This window comes from Episyrphus balteatus, chromosome 3, assembly GCF_945859705.1.
Source record: "Episyrphus balteatus chromosome 3, idEpiBalt1.1, whole genome shotgun sequence".
NCBI lineage: Eukaryota > Metazoa > Arthropoda > Insecta > Diptera > Syrphidae > Episyrphus > Episyrphus balteatus.
In genome coordinates this window covers 48,215,551-48,231,915 of record NC_079136.1, presented here as the reverse complement: position 1 = coordinate 48,231,915, position 16,365 = coordinate 48,215,551, and the positions used below count along the sequence as shown (strand labels likewise).

Genomic DNA, 16,365 nt, shown 5'->3' with positions numbered 1-16,365 from the left:
ATTTTAAAATTAAAATATTAGCATTTAAACTGTTTTATAATATTTTTTTTTGTTTTAAATTGTTATTAATTTTGTATTTAATTAATTAATTTGCTCTTTAGCTTGAGATATTAATGCTAATAAAGAATCTAATTGTAGATCTTTGAATCGAGCAAAATGATTCATCATCGGTTGTATTGAATCCGATTCAATGGCGGCGCAAACAGTTTGATTTTGTATTGTTCGATTTAAAGATGTTGCTACCGAGTCTAAGAATATTCTCCAAGAATCTCGATTTTCATTATTGAGTGTTTCATCTGAATCTAAGACATAGATGAGTTCAGCTTGCAGTATAAGGCAGACCAGAGATGAAATTCCAAACTGAAAAATAAACACATGTGAAAAGAAAGAATAAGTTACAGTTTCAAAAATAAAAGAATCCTCTGAAAGTTAAAAAAAAAATATTAAATGTAAAGAATAAAGAAGTTCTTATAGTAAACATAGACTCACACATTCTGGAATTGTGTTCTTGGAGAATCTAATTCTACAAATATGAATTTTTTTTTGTTCAATATGTTCACTGTGCTACAAAATAAAAATCATGTCAATTACTTTGGCAGTGACTTACCAGAGGTAGGTGTTACTGAATAAATCATATTTCGGCACTTGAAATTTTTCGTAGACCCTCAAAATTTCAAGTTATCGTCACAAAACCATTTTTCAATGTTTTCAGATTCCAACGATTTTTTTGCTCAGTTATTTTTCGGTCAATTTCAATTTTTTTTACCGTTTTTAAACAGATGAGTACTTTTTTTCACCGTTTTTTAGAGTTCGGAGACCGTTTTAAGAAATTGAAATTTCTTTCTCGAGTAAAAAAATCAAAATTTCCACAATGTCTAACTAATTTTTATGAATTAAATTTTATTTGATTCAGCACAAATAGAACAATAAAACTGTTTATAAAAAAAATTTCAAAACACAAAATGTAGCTAAAAGCGGTCTCCGAACTCTAAAAAACGGTGAAAAAATGTTGTACTTTGAGACTCAGCACATAAAATCTACACCCAATTTGGTGCTTGAGCATAATTAAAAAAATATTTTCAAAAAGAACAAGTGCTCCTCTGATTAGAACTGTAAAAAAATTTGAAATTGACCGAAAAATAACTGAGTAAAAGACCGTTAAAATCTGAAAACATTGAAAAACAGTTGAAATTTTGAGGGTCTACGAAAAATTTCAAGTGCCGAAATATTATGTACTCAGTAATACCTACAACCTCTGGTAGGTCACTTCCAAAGTAATTGGCAAGATTTTTATTTTGTTACACAGTGTAATCATAAGAATTCTGCTTACTGGCTATAAAGAGGGACTTGCGATTATGCAAGTCATTGCAATCGGACTGAGAGACAAACGTCGGATCTTCCTTTGTACATAATTTTTGTTGAATTGATTATACACCCACCGAAATAATTATAAAGGCAGTCAATTTTTTTCGTTTTTAAACCATATAAAGGATATTTAATTTTTACTCCTTGCACGAATAAGATGACAAGTATATACTGGATTGTTTGCCACCCTTTATTTTTATTTAATTCGTTAAACTTAATTTTAAAAATTATTTTTTGAATTTCTGGTGCGAAATAATTATAAAGGCACAGTTAATTTTCACATTAAAAGTGTGGTTTAGCGAGATCAAATGCAACTAAAAGTATGCAAAACAGTTGGAAAATGAATTTAACCAATTATGAACATTTTATAAGTAAAATGTTTCGGTTATTTTTAAATAAGGTGAAAAATCCTGGACGCAGGCAGAAATGGGCAAAATCAAGGCTTACAATGAAAATTGATTGTCCAACCGCGAAAAATCTGGAGTAGAAGAAAGGTCCGATTGTGTAATTGATAGTTTAATTTACAAAGATGAGAAGTATGGTTACCTAAAACGATCAGGACGGAAGCCTTTGGTCGAGAGAGCGCCAAAAGTGACAAAAAATGAAGTAATTTTCGTGAGAATTTGACAGCAAGGGAAGTTTTCGAGAAAATAAACTTGGTAGTGGGAGTACGACAAGTGCAGCAAATAATTAAGGTGGAATTAAGTCATTCCTACGAAAGAAAATGTGGAAAACCGGCGCTCTTGTCAAGGCATAAACTTTCCCGCCTTCGCCTCGAAGTTTCTATGAAGTTTTTTGAATGTATTTTATGTATTGGTTTTGTTTACTGCTTACCAAAGGCGTACAACACTAAAAATTGTGGCAAATTAAAGTTGAGGTTTGGTAAATAGAAACTGTGAAATTTTTTTGAAAATTTCATGAGGTTTTGAAATATGAAATTCAATTAAAGTAAAGTTTTGGGGATACTTCTGGTCAAGAAAGTGCATCAGGAAAAAAGAAACAGTATGAAATTAAATATATGTTTTCCTGATGGTCGTTTATAACGGTCAGGAGGTTAGGCCACACAATCTACCAACTGTCTTCTTTTTCGTGATTGAAATGCACACGAAAGTTTTTTGTTTTCAGTGGAACAGGAGAAAAATTGAAACTCATCAGGGAAACTATTTTTTTCATTTTGTTTGAAATGTCGATCACAAAAAATGAATTTGCATCAGGAAAACAAATAAATTAATTTGTTTTTTTTTTTTAATTTTATGGGCGAATCAAAAGTGGGTGATCACAAAATGTTCTATACTCTGTCTGATAAAAATTAGAGTTTTTTTTTTTTTAATCAGTGGGACCTAACGATTGCTTAAAAGCAATATGTCCCTGAAAAACACAGGAAAACCACAGACGTGCCATGGCATTGTTTTTGTAATTTCTTTATTAAGCGACGTACATCCTCCTATAACCTATCTGCCACACGATCGTTGGCAGGATGAAACTCAAATCATCAAAGGTATTAAAAATTTAAAAGTTTTGACAAATCACAATAATATTTTGATTTGTGAAGTCTTTAAATACTTTTGTGAATACATTAAAAGGGCTTATTAAAAGAAAAAAAATATGCTTCCGAGGTTCTAGACTAGACAAAGAGTTTTTTTTTCGATTTCTGGAAAACTCGCAAAAACAACTTACAAGGTTATGAAGTTTGACCGTCGATATGCAGAAGGCGTTAAGCAGAGTGAGATGCAAACGACCTATCTTTCCTGTATTTCCAATTTTTATCGGACATAGTATAGAGACTAATAAGCATAAGTTATGAGCTGCTTGTAGTAAAATGAAAAGTCATGTTTAAAAAAAAAATCCTGTCGTTAAACCAAAAGTGGAGTTTAATATTCTACTGTGAAAGTGAGAGTTAGTGATTGTAATACAATTCGCTAAATCCTTAACCTTAAACTGAAAACGTCACCTTAAAAGAATACAGTTGTGATATACAAATTGTCGAAACAATAAATGGAACGATTACGAGTATTATCGCGTTAACAAAACGATATTCTCTTATGTTAGAGAATAAGTATGTTCTACATTACCATAGTCATATTTCTATTTTATCAACTTACCTTGCTCGAAAACAAGCTATTCGATTTCTTTTCGCTCATTGGCATGGCATTCGACAGCTTGATAACAATTTCAAAATCAGCCGTTCGAATTTGTCTCTTAAATTCTGGATAGAGTGCATATAAAACACCATCGGTATCCTCTCGATCTTTTTTGAGAACATTTTGCAATGAAGCAAAAACACCTATCCAAACAGTCCAACGAATGGGATTATCTTCAATATGTTTCATTAAACGACGAACTAATGCCTTTAAGTTAGAAAAAAAAAAAATACATTATACTAAATCCTATAACTTGAAATCAGAAATCTCATCATTATACCTTTCCCTTACGAACACTCATCATTGCAACAACCTTATCCAATGCTAAACCAGCAACTAATTTTCCTAAAAGTACATCTTTCGGTTCCAACTCGTAGGAAAATTTATTCCTCAAAGCTGGATTTATTGCGGCCGCAGTGGTGTCGGCTGATTTATCATCGCCAGTTGACACTTTGTTTGCATTTTCAATTTGTTCCAATAGTGCAAGGCGTTCGCTTTCTTTCTTTTTCTATATGATCATTAAATAGAGATATTGTCAGTAAAAGAAAAAACCTTACTCTGATGGAAAAACTCACCTTCATAATAATGGTTGCAATGGCAGCTGGATTATCAAGATCCTCTAACTTTAAAACAATCCTGTAGAGCGTTTCAATGTGCAGCAAAATGTGACGCGACTTCCTCTGGGCCGATAGCTCAATGTTCGTGCTCAACTGTGGGCTACCTTCTGGACCCATAATGTCCATGTCTATGATCTTTCTTGGAGCTGTGACACTGCCATATTGCAGTTTACCCAAAGAATTCTCAAACTTCAAAGGAGTAAAGACATACTTCCGCTGCTGATCTTGATCGTTCTTCGTCTCTGAATTCCTACGTTCACGATTATTCTGTCCGTTACGATTGTTCGTGCCATTTTTATTTCCCAATGACACCAGTATCAACTGTGCATGACCCTTCGGCTGTGTAAGTGGATGATTGAGTTGGTTGTCCTTGTGGGTCTTGCTCTGACCAGAGTCACCATTCAACTCTGCCTTGCGCTGCCTAAACACCGTGTAATAGTAATCGTCTATGTATGGTGTGTCAGTGTTCAGCTGCGTCAGCTGAATGCTTATCAACCAGTGTTTGTCCCGAGTACTCATCAGATTAGCGTATTCGTCATATTCATCGGGCAGGTTGCCGTTCGAACGCAATCCTCCTCCACTGCCGCTATTCTGGTGATGACTGTTGCTGCTGGTACTGTTGCTACTGTGTTTGCGTTCAAGGCGATTGTGCTGCTGCATTTGTTGTTGGTGTTGTTGTTGCTGCAACTGTTGATGCGGGTTCATGTTGTTCATGCTGTTGTTGGGCGCGGTGAAGCTATGACGCACATTCGAGAGCATTGGATGATTTTGTTGAATCTCCTGCACCAGACGCTGATTGAACATATTGTAGGCAGATGCCGATCCGACGGTTGGGTTCATCAAACTTGGATGTGGCGGCATTCTGGGCGGCACCATGGGAGGGGCACCAGGGCGCATTGCATTGAAATTGGGATGCATTGCAAAGTTGTTGAGAGCAATGGGCAGATTCGGCATAGGACGTGGTGGATAGTTGGGAAGTTGATGGGGCCCTGGCATTCCTGGAGGAAAGAGCGGTACTGCTGGAAATCCTGGGGGTAACTGTCCTCTGTGGTGGTTGGGTTGTCCACCCTGATGGATGAGGTTATTAAGTGGATGTTGGGGTGGCAAATTGTTGAAATTTGGTCGAGGACCATTGAAGCCTGGAGGTGGACCGGCTGCGTTTGGAAAGGGAAACTTGAATTGCTGCTGCTGTTGTTGCTGATGATGGTGCTGTTGTTGTTGCTGCTGCTGTTGTTGTTGTTGGTGTGGGTGATGGTTTGTTAGGTGTGGCGGCTGTTGCGGGGGTGGTGGTTGATGGTGTTGCTGTGATGGTTGAGTGAGTGGAATCGTTGGTGTTTTGGGCTTTGGAGTTGAAGCAATCATTTGGCTGGCATGAACAGCTTGCCTTTGATGTTGCTGAAGCTGTTTGTGTTGCTTCTGTTGTTGTTGCTGAGTAATGAGGCTCCTCTCAATGTCTTCTAGAGTGCAGATTTTTGGGGTGTTTGGAGTAAGGTTTGGTTGCATTCCGAATGGAGGAGCTCTGTTGCCCTGTTGTTGTCCTGCTTGTTGTTGTTGCTGTTGTTGCTGATGCTGCTGCTGTTGTGGATGATGTTGTTGATTTGGTTTAACAACAGATTGTTGTTGTTGTTGACCGCCGCTGGTAGAGCTATTGAACGGTGTTGGAAAGTGTTCACGAAGAAAAGCTTCTGGATTCGAATATAGCAAAGCATGTCTTTTATCATTGCTATTGCCCATTATATTAGATGTTGGTTGTGCAGATCGAGATGCAACAACTGGGTTAGCCCAAACGAGAGGATCTAAATTGATGCCGGCTTCGCTGTCATCGAATGCAATGTCGACATCATCTAATTTCATTCCAGAGAGATTTATTTCTAGATCGGAATCCTCTTCATTTTTGTTTTGTTTGGATGATGCTTTTCTGTTGTTTAAATTACTACTGCTGCTGTTGTTAGGCATATCATCTTTAACATCATCCAAACGAACGAGGTTCTCGTGAACCTCTTCCCAGTCACCATTAATGGCTGACCCGAATGTTAGGTCATTTAAGGCATCATATTCTTCTTCGGAAGGTTCAGCGATACGCCCTCCTCCATCATCGTCCAACTGTAATAATAAGGTAATGTTTATAGAACGGTTTTTAGAATTGGAAAGAAACTGTTCCATTGCTAAAGCCTAGTAGGCAGATTGCATTAATTTTAAGCTAAGAGGGTTTGTATTGGCATTTAACTTGCTTAAGCTACCGATTTGAAAATAGACATACACTTCGCGTCACTTGAATAGAAACAACATTTTTTCTTTAGAAAATAGCGATTGGCGCTTTGGTGAGGTAACTTAGTAGATTTTTGGTTTTGCATTTTCAAAGAGGAACTTTTAACAAACAATGTTGTAAAAACAAAAAACCCAAAACAGAAACCGTATGGCTTCTAGTTGTGTTTTTTCGCATTACCTCACAAAAAACAGTGTTTTTTTTGCGTCACTTGAATAGAAACAAGCTCTTAAATTAGATAAAAATGATGAAAAATCATGGACAACACTAATTTTAGTAAAGCAATATTAAGCTTTGACATTATTTGCACATTATAACCAATTATGGGCTACGAGCTACCAATAGGCCCCACAGAAAATCCATAAATAGCATCTAACATTGGAAATGCACCTGCACTATGCAAAATCGCGAAAGATATTGGAAAATTTGCCAAATTTGGATGAGATAATTTTTAAAATATCGTAAACTAGTGATCAAATCAAAAAATAAGACAGGTGAGACCCAAGTCACGAGCAGAGAAAAAAATAACTTAAAAACTAGCTGCAATTTTCTTCACTTTGCCGCTAAAATCGGTCAAAAACGTGGTGTTAGTGCGATGGAAACGTGTTGGTTTGTTCCATCCTGGAAGTTATAAAAGGTGCACAACATTAAAAAAGCCTCAAAATGCAAAATAACAACATTTTACGTTCTACTAAGATTACAAAAAAGTTAACTATTTTATAGTTGCATTCGAACTGAAAAGTAGTGAGGTAAATAGTGGTTTTTAAAGGAAAACATACAAACTCAGATGGACCACGTTAATATTAGCCCTATTTCATTGGTTTATAAAAGAATAACCTTTATCGCATCGCCAATAAAGGGCACTAAAATGTGTTATAGTAATACGCTTTGTTTTTATGATGCACAAAGGCAAAATTGAAGCTTCAAGCTTCAAAAACAGATGCTAACTTTTACAAAGAAATAATGGTAGAAGATCTTGGCAAGTTTAGGAACGTGGAAGATCAACCGTCTTAGAGATTGCACAAGAATAGTTCAAGAAAAAACAACGCAATAAAAACAAAACAGATGCATTCCGGATAAAAACAAAAGTTTATTTCACTTATTCAATCCTTAAATTGTAGAAAATGTCATTTTCTTAATTTGTAAGAAGTTACCAAACACTTTTATCACTTTCTCCAATTGGGTCCACGATTGTGTACAGTAGAAGTGCATTTTCAATGTTAAATTCTATTTATGCATTTACTGTGGTGCCTATTGATAGCTCGAAGCCCATAATTGGTTATAATGTGCAAATAATGTCAAAGATTAATATTGCTTTACTAAAATTAGTGTTGTCCATGATTTTTCATCATTTTTATCTAATTTAAGAGCTTGTTTCTATTCAAGTGACGCAAAAAAAAACACTGTTTTTTGTTAGGTAATGCAAAAAACAAAACTAGAAGCCATACGGTTTCTGTTTTGGGTTTTTTGTTTTTACAACATTGTTTGTTAAAATTTCCTCTTTGAAAATGCAAAACCAAAAATCTACTAAGTTACCTCCCCAAAGCGCCAATCGCTATTTTCTAAAGAAAAAATGTTGTTTCTATTCAAGTGACGCGAAGTGTAAGTAACAAAAATAGACCTTTATTCCATGGTAATTATGACCCCATGAAAACTTATTCTTATTGCTTGCAAACAATTATAGACAAAAGCAGTTAAATTCTTCGGTTTGAAGTATAGAGTTAACTATTACATTTCCTTAATACGGATGCCGTTGGTTGTAAAAAGGACAAGGACTTACTTTAGAGATTCCAAATCACTATTTTTTTATAAGAGGCATACAATAGTGGCTTTTTTTGCGTTTGTGATTCTCGTTTTATTATAAACGGTATCCATAAATTTTCGCATTTCACGTAACGTTATTAGGTTAAAGCAGTAAATTGGGAATGTTGTGGTATCAGTCGAAATCATAACAATCGTTAAAAAAAGAAAGGAAGTGATTTCCTCTTCAACCATCCTAACTAACCCTTACTAAACCACACCATTTCTTCATGTCATCGGAACAGTTAAAATAAATACCATACCATGCCTTGTTAACGCAATGAAGAGCTTCATTCTCTTTAAAAAGCTTTACAAAAACATTTTTGTAAACCTCTACAAATCAAAATAGGGAAAACTATTGTAACGTTAAAGAAAATTGAAAAAAGGATATACTTTTTTGCAATACCACATTAAAGTAATTTCAGGTTAAAATTAGTGAGTGAGCGGGTTCTTAGTGGAGTAAAATGGGTTTCTTTTGAACATGTTTTACGGGAAAAGGTTTTTTTTTTCAAATATTAATTCAGTAAAATAAAATCAATATCGATAGAAACGATTTTACTTTTATAATTGAGTAATTTTTATCATTTTCCCAAATAAGACAAGTGAACCTATTCTTTTGACCCATCGGAAAAAAGAATAAACAAATGTGGAGTGCATCAGATCCGGGAGTCTATGTACCTTATCTGGAAGTAGAAGTAAGTTGAGTGGGACGGAACCATGTTATACTGAGAATTTGAAAGACCAGTTTTCCAAGCTGCCAAATAGTGAAGACATCAATCCGCAGTAAGGCAGAACAATCCAATTTGCTTGGACAGTACAGGTTTAAAGAATACCAGGTCCATTGTGAATATTTTCAACAAGATCCCTAGAGAACTTCTTAATTTAACCTCATAAGGACAAAGGAAGGAACTTCTAAAAGATAATATTTTAAACACGTAGTTAATCATCAAAACAAAAAATAAATTGTATTGTACAGTCATCGCCCCAAATGAAACCATCGATACCTGAGGTCATTTTAAGTCGAAAAACTTAAGAGGTAATTTTCTCGTTTACATCCCATTTTCGAGCTATAACGTTTTGTATAATTTTTGCTTTAGTTTCCTTTAACTGGCTTTATCTTTGCCAAACAACGTCCGATTCGTAAGATTTTCTTTATTACTATTGAGGAATTTATTACAGTTTTAGTTTGTCCCAAAATTTTCAAAAAAAAAAAAAACACGTAAATGAGTTTTATTATAGCCCAATTAACTTTATCAACAAAAATATTTTTTTTTTTATAAAAAAGAAAATATTGAAAGTAATTAAAAAAAAAAAATACATTTTTAAATACAAAATTAATTCAAATGAATTAAATCTTTTTCTGAGCTTTATCTATTTCTTCTTTTCTAACCACAATAGCTCAGAAAAAGCATCTAATTTGAGAACCATTTTGTATTGTAAGCGACTGCTACTTCTCGTTACTATTATTATTTCATAGCTATAAACTTATTTTTGTTATGTTGCTTTATTCCCTTTATTATGTTTTGACCAGCAAATAGCGTTTTGAACGACCATAACAAGAAATGTATCTCTAACGGCCATATTATTCACTAGTTTAAATATACATCTGGATGAAAAGAATTTTAAATCCAAAAAATAAATCCAAATCCATAATATTCACTACTTGGACCCAATCTTAAATCGAATTTTGTTAAATCCAAATAAATTTAAACTGCTATGCTCTCTGGAGGTCTAGTTAACCCTCTGTAGACACACCTCTTTTTTGTGACGTGATAGGCACACGGGTGAGAATTTGGTTTATACTTTTTCATGTCGCTAGATCTTTTTTCGGTCAAAATATTTTGTAGAGAATCAAGTATGAAATTGATGTAGAATATTCCGAGGAATTCGATTATTGTATTCACAATTCCGAAAAAAATTTTTTTCACCCTTATAAAGAGACTTTTTTGTGACCACTTTTTTGAAAAATCGTAATTTTTTTATTTTTGTCATGCCAAATTCGCACCCGTGTGCCGACAGAGGGTTAACTTTATAAATCCAGATCCATCTAAATCATTTTCAGTGGTGAGTTGTTTTTTCAAGTATTTTGAAAAGGAAAAATAAAGATAAATGCTAATTATAAAAAAAAATTAAAATTAAATTAAAAAAATTAAATCATTGGATTTAAATTTGAGCGATTGGTTTTAAAACTAACTTTAATCCAAACTAAATCCAGAGTGAATAATATGGCCGTAAGGCACACTACAAATATTTACGTCATCACTAAAGTGAACATATTCGTCAGGTTCGTCCAATCAAGTCAAAAATTTCCTAAATTGTTACAATGTAGCTGGTTATGGTGCTGTAACTGTTTACTATGTTCATTTAAGTGGTAGAATGTAAAAAACAATACCAATTTCCCAAATGTATAGAGGCCGCATATCTTCTTGACAAGCGATAAGATCGTGCGTATAAAATGCAAGAATGAGCGCATATTTCAGTAGCCGTATTTCATTGTTGCTCAGTATTTTACTAAGTTTATATTTTATGCTGTAAACAACAACAAACAATTACATTTATTTACTTTTAATAATCCTTTATTGTTGAAGGTTAAAAAATATATGCATAAATTTGAAAAAAAAATCTCTATAAACAAACAAATAAAAAACTTTTTTTTATCTTTTGTTGTTGTTTAACGTGCAAAATTTTACTGAGCTAAGTACTGAATTGCCAAAAAAAAAACGGCTAGTATTATATATGTATTTGGTTATCTACCAATTTTATTCCTCTTATGATTCAGTTTAAAGTTACTCGGTCAATCAAAATTGGAAGAAATTCTACAGGCATTTTCGAAACGGACATCAGTACAGGTTAATGCGCTGCCAAATATTTAATATTGTTATTATACAACGTGTTAAACGCTAATAATGGCTAGGACAACTAGCATTTTGGCTCGTATGCCAAAAGAATGAGCTTAAGCTCTATCTTATTTTTCAGTTCATTTTCTAATAATCTATCTCATGAAAATGTACTGAAAAGTGAGATAAGAGCTTAAGCTCATTTTTATTGCATACAGCCTTTGACTTCAAACCTTTCGACAATAAGCAAGAGTTGAAGAATAACTATCTTAGGCCGACGAAAGTCTTGAACGCTTCTTGAGTAGGTAGGTCCAAGTACTTTCAACCTACAATAGTTTTGCGCCACCCAATTGAGTGTACAACAAATTAACATCCGCATGGTTTTTACATATTTGCCAGTTTGCAAAAACCCAATTGGAATCAGTGTACAAGACCTCAAAAATTCCATTTTTTTTTTTTTTCTCAAAATTAAAGAATTTTTGTTTTGTTACAATAAAAAAAAAATGACTAAAAGAAAATAAACACCCAGACTTGCGCGTACAAAAAAAAATGTTGTCTTTTGAACCAAAACAAAATTTTATATTCGACAATTTCACAATATATTCCTCATCAACTATTTAACCTCTCTCTTGTCGTTGCCTCTTCAATGCATAGATTAAAAAAAGTCTGAAAACATTGCTAATTGGAAATTTGATAAACATCACTCCACTTTGTCTGTTTCTTATCATTAATCGACACGATGAAAAACACCAAAGAAAGCTTGCAACGCATTAAGAATCACAAGTAAACAAGTAAAAATTTAATGCTTTTTTTTTGAGGAGAGAATTGCGATTGCAAATTCAAGAAAAAAAAAAAAAAGTTTACGTGGAAAAGGGCGGCCACGATGGATTCGTGAATTCTATTGTAAATTTTGTTGTAATGTTGGAGGGGGCAAAAGGGGGGGAATTTTTTTGATTCATCATTTCGGATGGCGCTAGACTTCTTTTCGCCTTTTTTTTTGTTTACATAAGAAGATTGCCACATGGATTCAAAGAGTGTAACAAAATTTAATTTTGTTAAATTCTTTGCCAGTTTCATGGGCAAAAGTTACGATTTAGAAACTTCAATGACGTGATTCGTACACACATTTTCGACGACAACGAGAGAGCCCATATATACCAACGAACCATTAGCGCGACTCCATCGACGAACGACACAAAAAAAAAAAAAGCAAAAGGGTCACGAAAGTTATCGTTGGGAATGGGTACTTTTGAAGATGAATTTAACCACTTTATTGTATATTTTTGGAAAGGATTTTAAATGAAGATTATGCGAGATATATTTAACTTACCGGTGCTGAGGTATCAAATCCAAAAAACGAGTCTTCCATCGAGAAAATTTGTTTATTTCACATGAAAATGTCATGACTTGTCACACATTCACATATGTTGAAATCATGGCCGCCGACAACGTTCGAAAGTGAATAGAAAAAGTGTTCGAAGGTGAATTAAATAATGGGATATTTTTGTTTTAAATGGATTGTCATTTGAGGAGGGAAATTAGGTGGATGTTGGACTTTTGATGTTAAATAAGAAGGTTAGATGAGCGGAAATATTTTGTTGTGCGTTCAATTTTAAAATAAAATTTTACTTTCATAAGACTAGTATGTCAGCTATTACATGAAGCCTCAAGAGGCTTGACTCTTTTTTCGAATTTTCTTTTGATAATCATCCTGTGAGGCGCGTACTTTTACACGATGCCTCTTGAGTCAAAGACTCAAATTTGACATTTCTCTTTTGATTTAAGTATTGTTGTTGTTGTATTCCACCAAGAAGCAAAAAGAAATGAAAGGGAATGTTGAAAAAAGAAAGAGTGGAAAAAGAAACGTCAAAAAAGAGTCTCAGAATTTTGGCCCACGACTCCGGTCAGATAATTTTTTGTTTTATCTTCTTTCTCTTTTGCACTCAATAGTTTTGAAAAGAGGCGCGCCTCTTAAGGCTTCATGTAATAGCTGACTTATCAAAAGAAAATTCGAAAAGAGAGTCAAGCCTCTTGAGGCTTCATGTAATAGCTGACTATACAGCAAAAAAAGCCAATGCAACCATGTCAAACAAATTTTTGATTATTTTTTTCTATGAGAGTTTTTTTCAAACCTCGTTTTCTCCGCTTTTTTTTGTTTGTTAATATTTTCAGATATTTCTGTATGAACACAACAATTAAACTACCTTGGCACTACTGTTTTTATAGAGAGAAAGTAAAATCTGGATAATTATCTGGATTTTTCAAAAATCTATACAGATAAAGTTTTTGTTGTTTTTAACACGTAAATTGTTTTGATTTCCAAAATCTCGATGTCGTTTTTTTGCACAAAATCTATATAGATAAACAAAAAAACACACCTAATAGGTGAGTAAACCAAAATTTCTCGCAAAACAATGTGCAGCCCATTGTTTTTGCGGAAAAAAACTTACAACTGTCATCTGTTCACCACAGATATTTTATTTCAAGAAAAAAATATTATTCTTCACCACTTATTTTTTTTTTATCAAAAAGAACTGTATACTAGGCTATATTCATAAAAAATATACAACAAAATTTTCATGATATTAAAATAATGAGGGCCAGTTGTACAAATATTTAATCCGTGGTTCAGCAACTTTTATCTTCTGAATTCGGTGGTAAAATTGATTTTTAGAACTAGTTCTAGGTTCATATAGGTTGAAATAGCTAAATCCATCCTTGAACCAAAGTTGATCCAATGCTAATCCGCCAAAATCGTTGAGTTAAATTTTGTGATCCGAGGCTGAACCACGTTTGTACAACTGGCCCTGAGGTTATTCATACTACAGTACACATAAAAAGGGAACATCTTCCAAACTGACATTGGTCTCCAAATTGTCAAAACATGGCAATTTGGCGACCAATGTAGGCTACCGTAATTCTTAATTGTGTCAAATAACCGACGAAAAATGCACAAAAACCACGCATACCACTAATTTTTTAACAATTATTGACCATTTTCCGAGATATTTTTTAATTTATAATTTTTTCAAATGACATTTTATAAATTAAAACAAAAACAACTTTTCTTTTTACTGCGATTGAAATATAAAAATTAAAGGCCGGCGTGACAGATATGTTGCCCTTTTTTGACAAACAAATTTTGACAACTCAATATAAGTTCAAGTGACCTCAACTCCAAAAATTTATAAAGCGTTTCGCCCAGGTACGACAGTGGGCTCATCAGTTAGATCTGTCGTACCCTTACTAAGACGCCTTATTTTGGTCGATGTTTACCGACACTATATAAAACTCACAGCATGAATATACTGTGAATTATAATATTCTAAGGGAATATGTTTAAATTCAGACACTGAGAAAATGTATGCCCGTGGTCAGGCTTATATAATAACGAAGAAAAAAATAACAAAAATAATAAAAAATTATTAAAATTATTCTTATTTTAAGTGGAGTGATTGAATATAATTCAATATAAGTTCAAGTGACCTCAACTCCAAAAATTTATAAAGCGTTTCGCCCAGGTACGACAGTGGGCTCTTAGTAAGGGTACGACAGATCTAACTGATGAGCCCACTGTCGTACCTGGGCGAAACGCTTTATTAATTTTTGGAGTTGAGGTCACTTGAACTTATATTGAATTATATTCAATCACTCCACTTAAAATAAGAATAATTTTAATAATTTTTATTATTTTTGTTATTTTTTTCTTCGTTAAATTTTGACAACGTTCGGAAGATATTACGTTATTATGTGTACTGTGATTCATACAACGGTGTAAACTCTGGATAAATCTGGGGTCGAATTACGGCATACGTTCGTTATCGTATGGTTGCTATGTGTCCCTATCTTTTTCTACTAATTAAATAGAGACACAAATATTAAAAACGTTAGCGAATGATCGTAATCGTATGCTGTAATTCGACCCCTGGTTAAATGCTAATTGAGGCTATGAAAATAGTGGCGTAATCCATAAATTTCAGTTTTGATCTACAAGAGATTAAAGATACAGGGTTTTTTAAAACAACTTTTTTTTAGTGCCATTTAGTTTTGATTGTAGCTATGTAGCTGCATAAATCTATTTTTGTATAGGAGACCAAATTTTTATGAAAAACTCATTTCTGAAATAAAAGGGCTACGCCTCGATTGTGGTGAACGAACTGTCAACTAAATTTTGACACATCTACCACTTTACCACGTTTACCAGGTTTATACCTAGTGCAGAGCGAGCAAAATTTAAGTTCCCATACAAATTATAGTATAAATTTAGCCGAGCTAAAATTTATTTGAGAATATTAGCGCAGATTCAGCTAGAAAACCATACATTCGTTTACAGCTTCACATTTTTTATCTGTCACAATTAAGCCTTAACTACATTGGCTCAAAAAGTGAAAAAGTACAAAAGTGAAAATTTTCAAACGCATTTTTGTTTAGTTTTTTTGGGCTGGAAAATTAAAACAAATGATGTAGAAAGCTTATTTTTTGGCCTAAAAAACAATTTGTATGCTCTTTTTCACAAAACAATTGCGCTAGCCAGAAAAAAAATATTTTCACTTTTGTACCTACTTTTTCAAAAAGTGGTGTATGTAGTTAAGGCTTTAAGCGGACATAAGTCAAGAAAAAACGAGAAAAAAAATATCAGTTAAAATTTAATGCGATCTGCGTACTATAGGCTTCACCAAGAATTTTTACCGTGTCCTGAATACACCTAATAGCCTGTTTTCACTAGAGCCTATTTACAATAATTTGGCAAATTATCTCATTTCAAATGTCAATCGTATAGGAATTTATTATTTTCACTAGATTTCAAATAATCTAATTTTGCGAATAATCTCATTTCGAATGTCAAATCGGATAAAAAAAAATAGTTTTAAATATCTAGATTAATTCGCGAAATTATATTATTTGAACTGTAGTGAAAACAGGCAATAAATTGAAGAAATTTTATAAAGAATAAGAAAAGAAATAAATGTGTTTTTTTCCATTTTCTAAGTATTTTTGTGAAAGAATCTTTCTTTTATTTACTACTCTAAACTTTGTGCATCATTTTGAAAATGTTTACGCTTGTATTTTGTTCGCTAGTAGCTTAATAAGAAACAATTTAGCTCTCATAAGGTTCAATGCAAGCTTATATAAAAAGAAGGACAGGTTTTATACATGTCACTTTGGAGCAATTACCGAAATGGCTTAGGACTTTCCTTCACATGTAATCCACAAGCTAATAGTATGTTATGAATATCTTTACGGAGGGAGGTCTTTCTGCAGATGCTTTAACTTCTCTAAGGAGAGAATCACTTAGATGTTATAATAAGGCCTTATAGAGGTTGTTATAAGAGGTTGCG

The 16,365-nt window shown here is 33.3% G+C and overlaps 1 protein-coding gene across 1 annotated transcript; it reads right to left on the bottom strand.

The window, feature by feature from the left end:
- Positions 1-74: 74 nt before the first annotated feature.
- On the bottom strand, positions 75-12,492 carry LOC129913897 (protein PAT1 homolog 1). Its single transcript, XM_055992864.1, has 5 exons — positions 12,357-12,492; positions 4,082-6,226; positions 3,787-4,014; positions 3,468-3,713; positions 75-360 (listed from the first exon to the last, which is right to left on the bottom strand). The coding sequence occupies exons 1-5, from the start codon at positions 12,393-12,395 to the stop codon at positions 82-84; spliced, it is 2,937 nt and encodes a 978-aa protein (XP_055848839.1). The 5' UTR covers positions 12,396-12,492; the 3' UTR covers positions 75-81.
- Positions 12,493-16,365: the final 3,873 nt, after the last annotated feature.

Coding starts and splice junctions, on each gene's coding strand:
- LOC129913897 (XM_055992864.1), bottom strand. CDS start 12,395: ATGGAAGACTCGTTTTTTGGATTTGATACCTCAGCACCG. Junction 4,015..4,081: donor TTGCAACCATTATTATGAAG/GTGAGTTTTTCC, acceptor ATGATCATATAG/AAAAAGAAAGAAAGCGAACG. Junction 3,714..3,786: donor TGAGTGTTCGTAAGGGAAAG/GTATAATGATGA, acceptor TCTAACTTAAAG/GCATTAGTTCGTCGTTTAAT.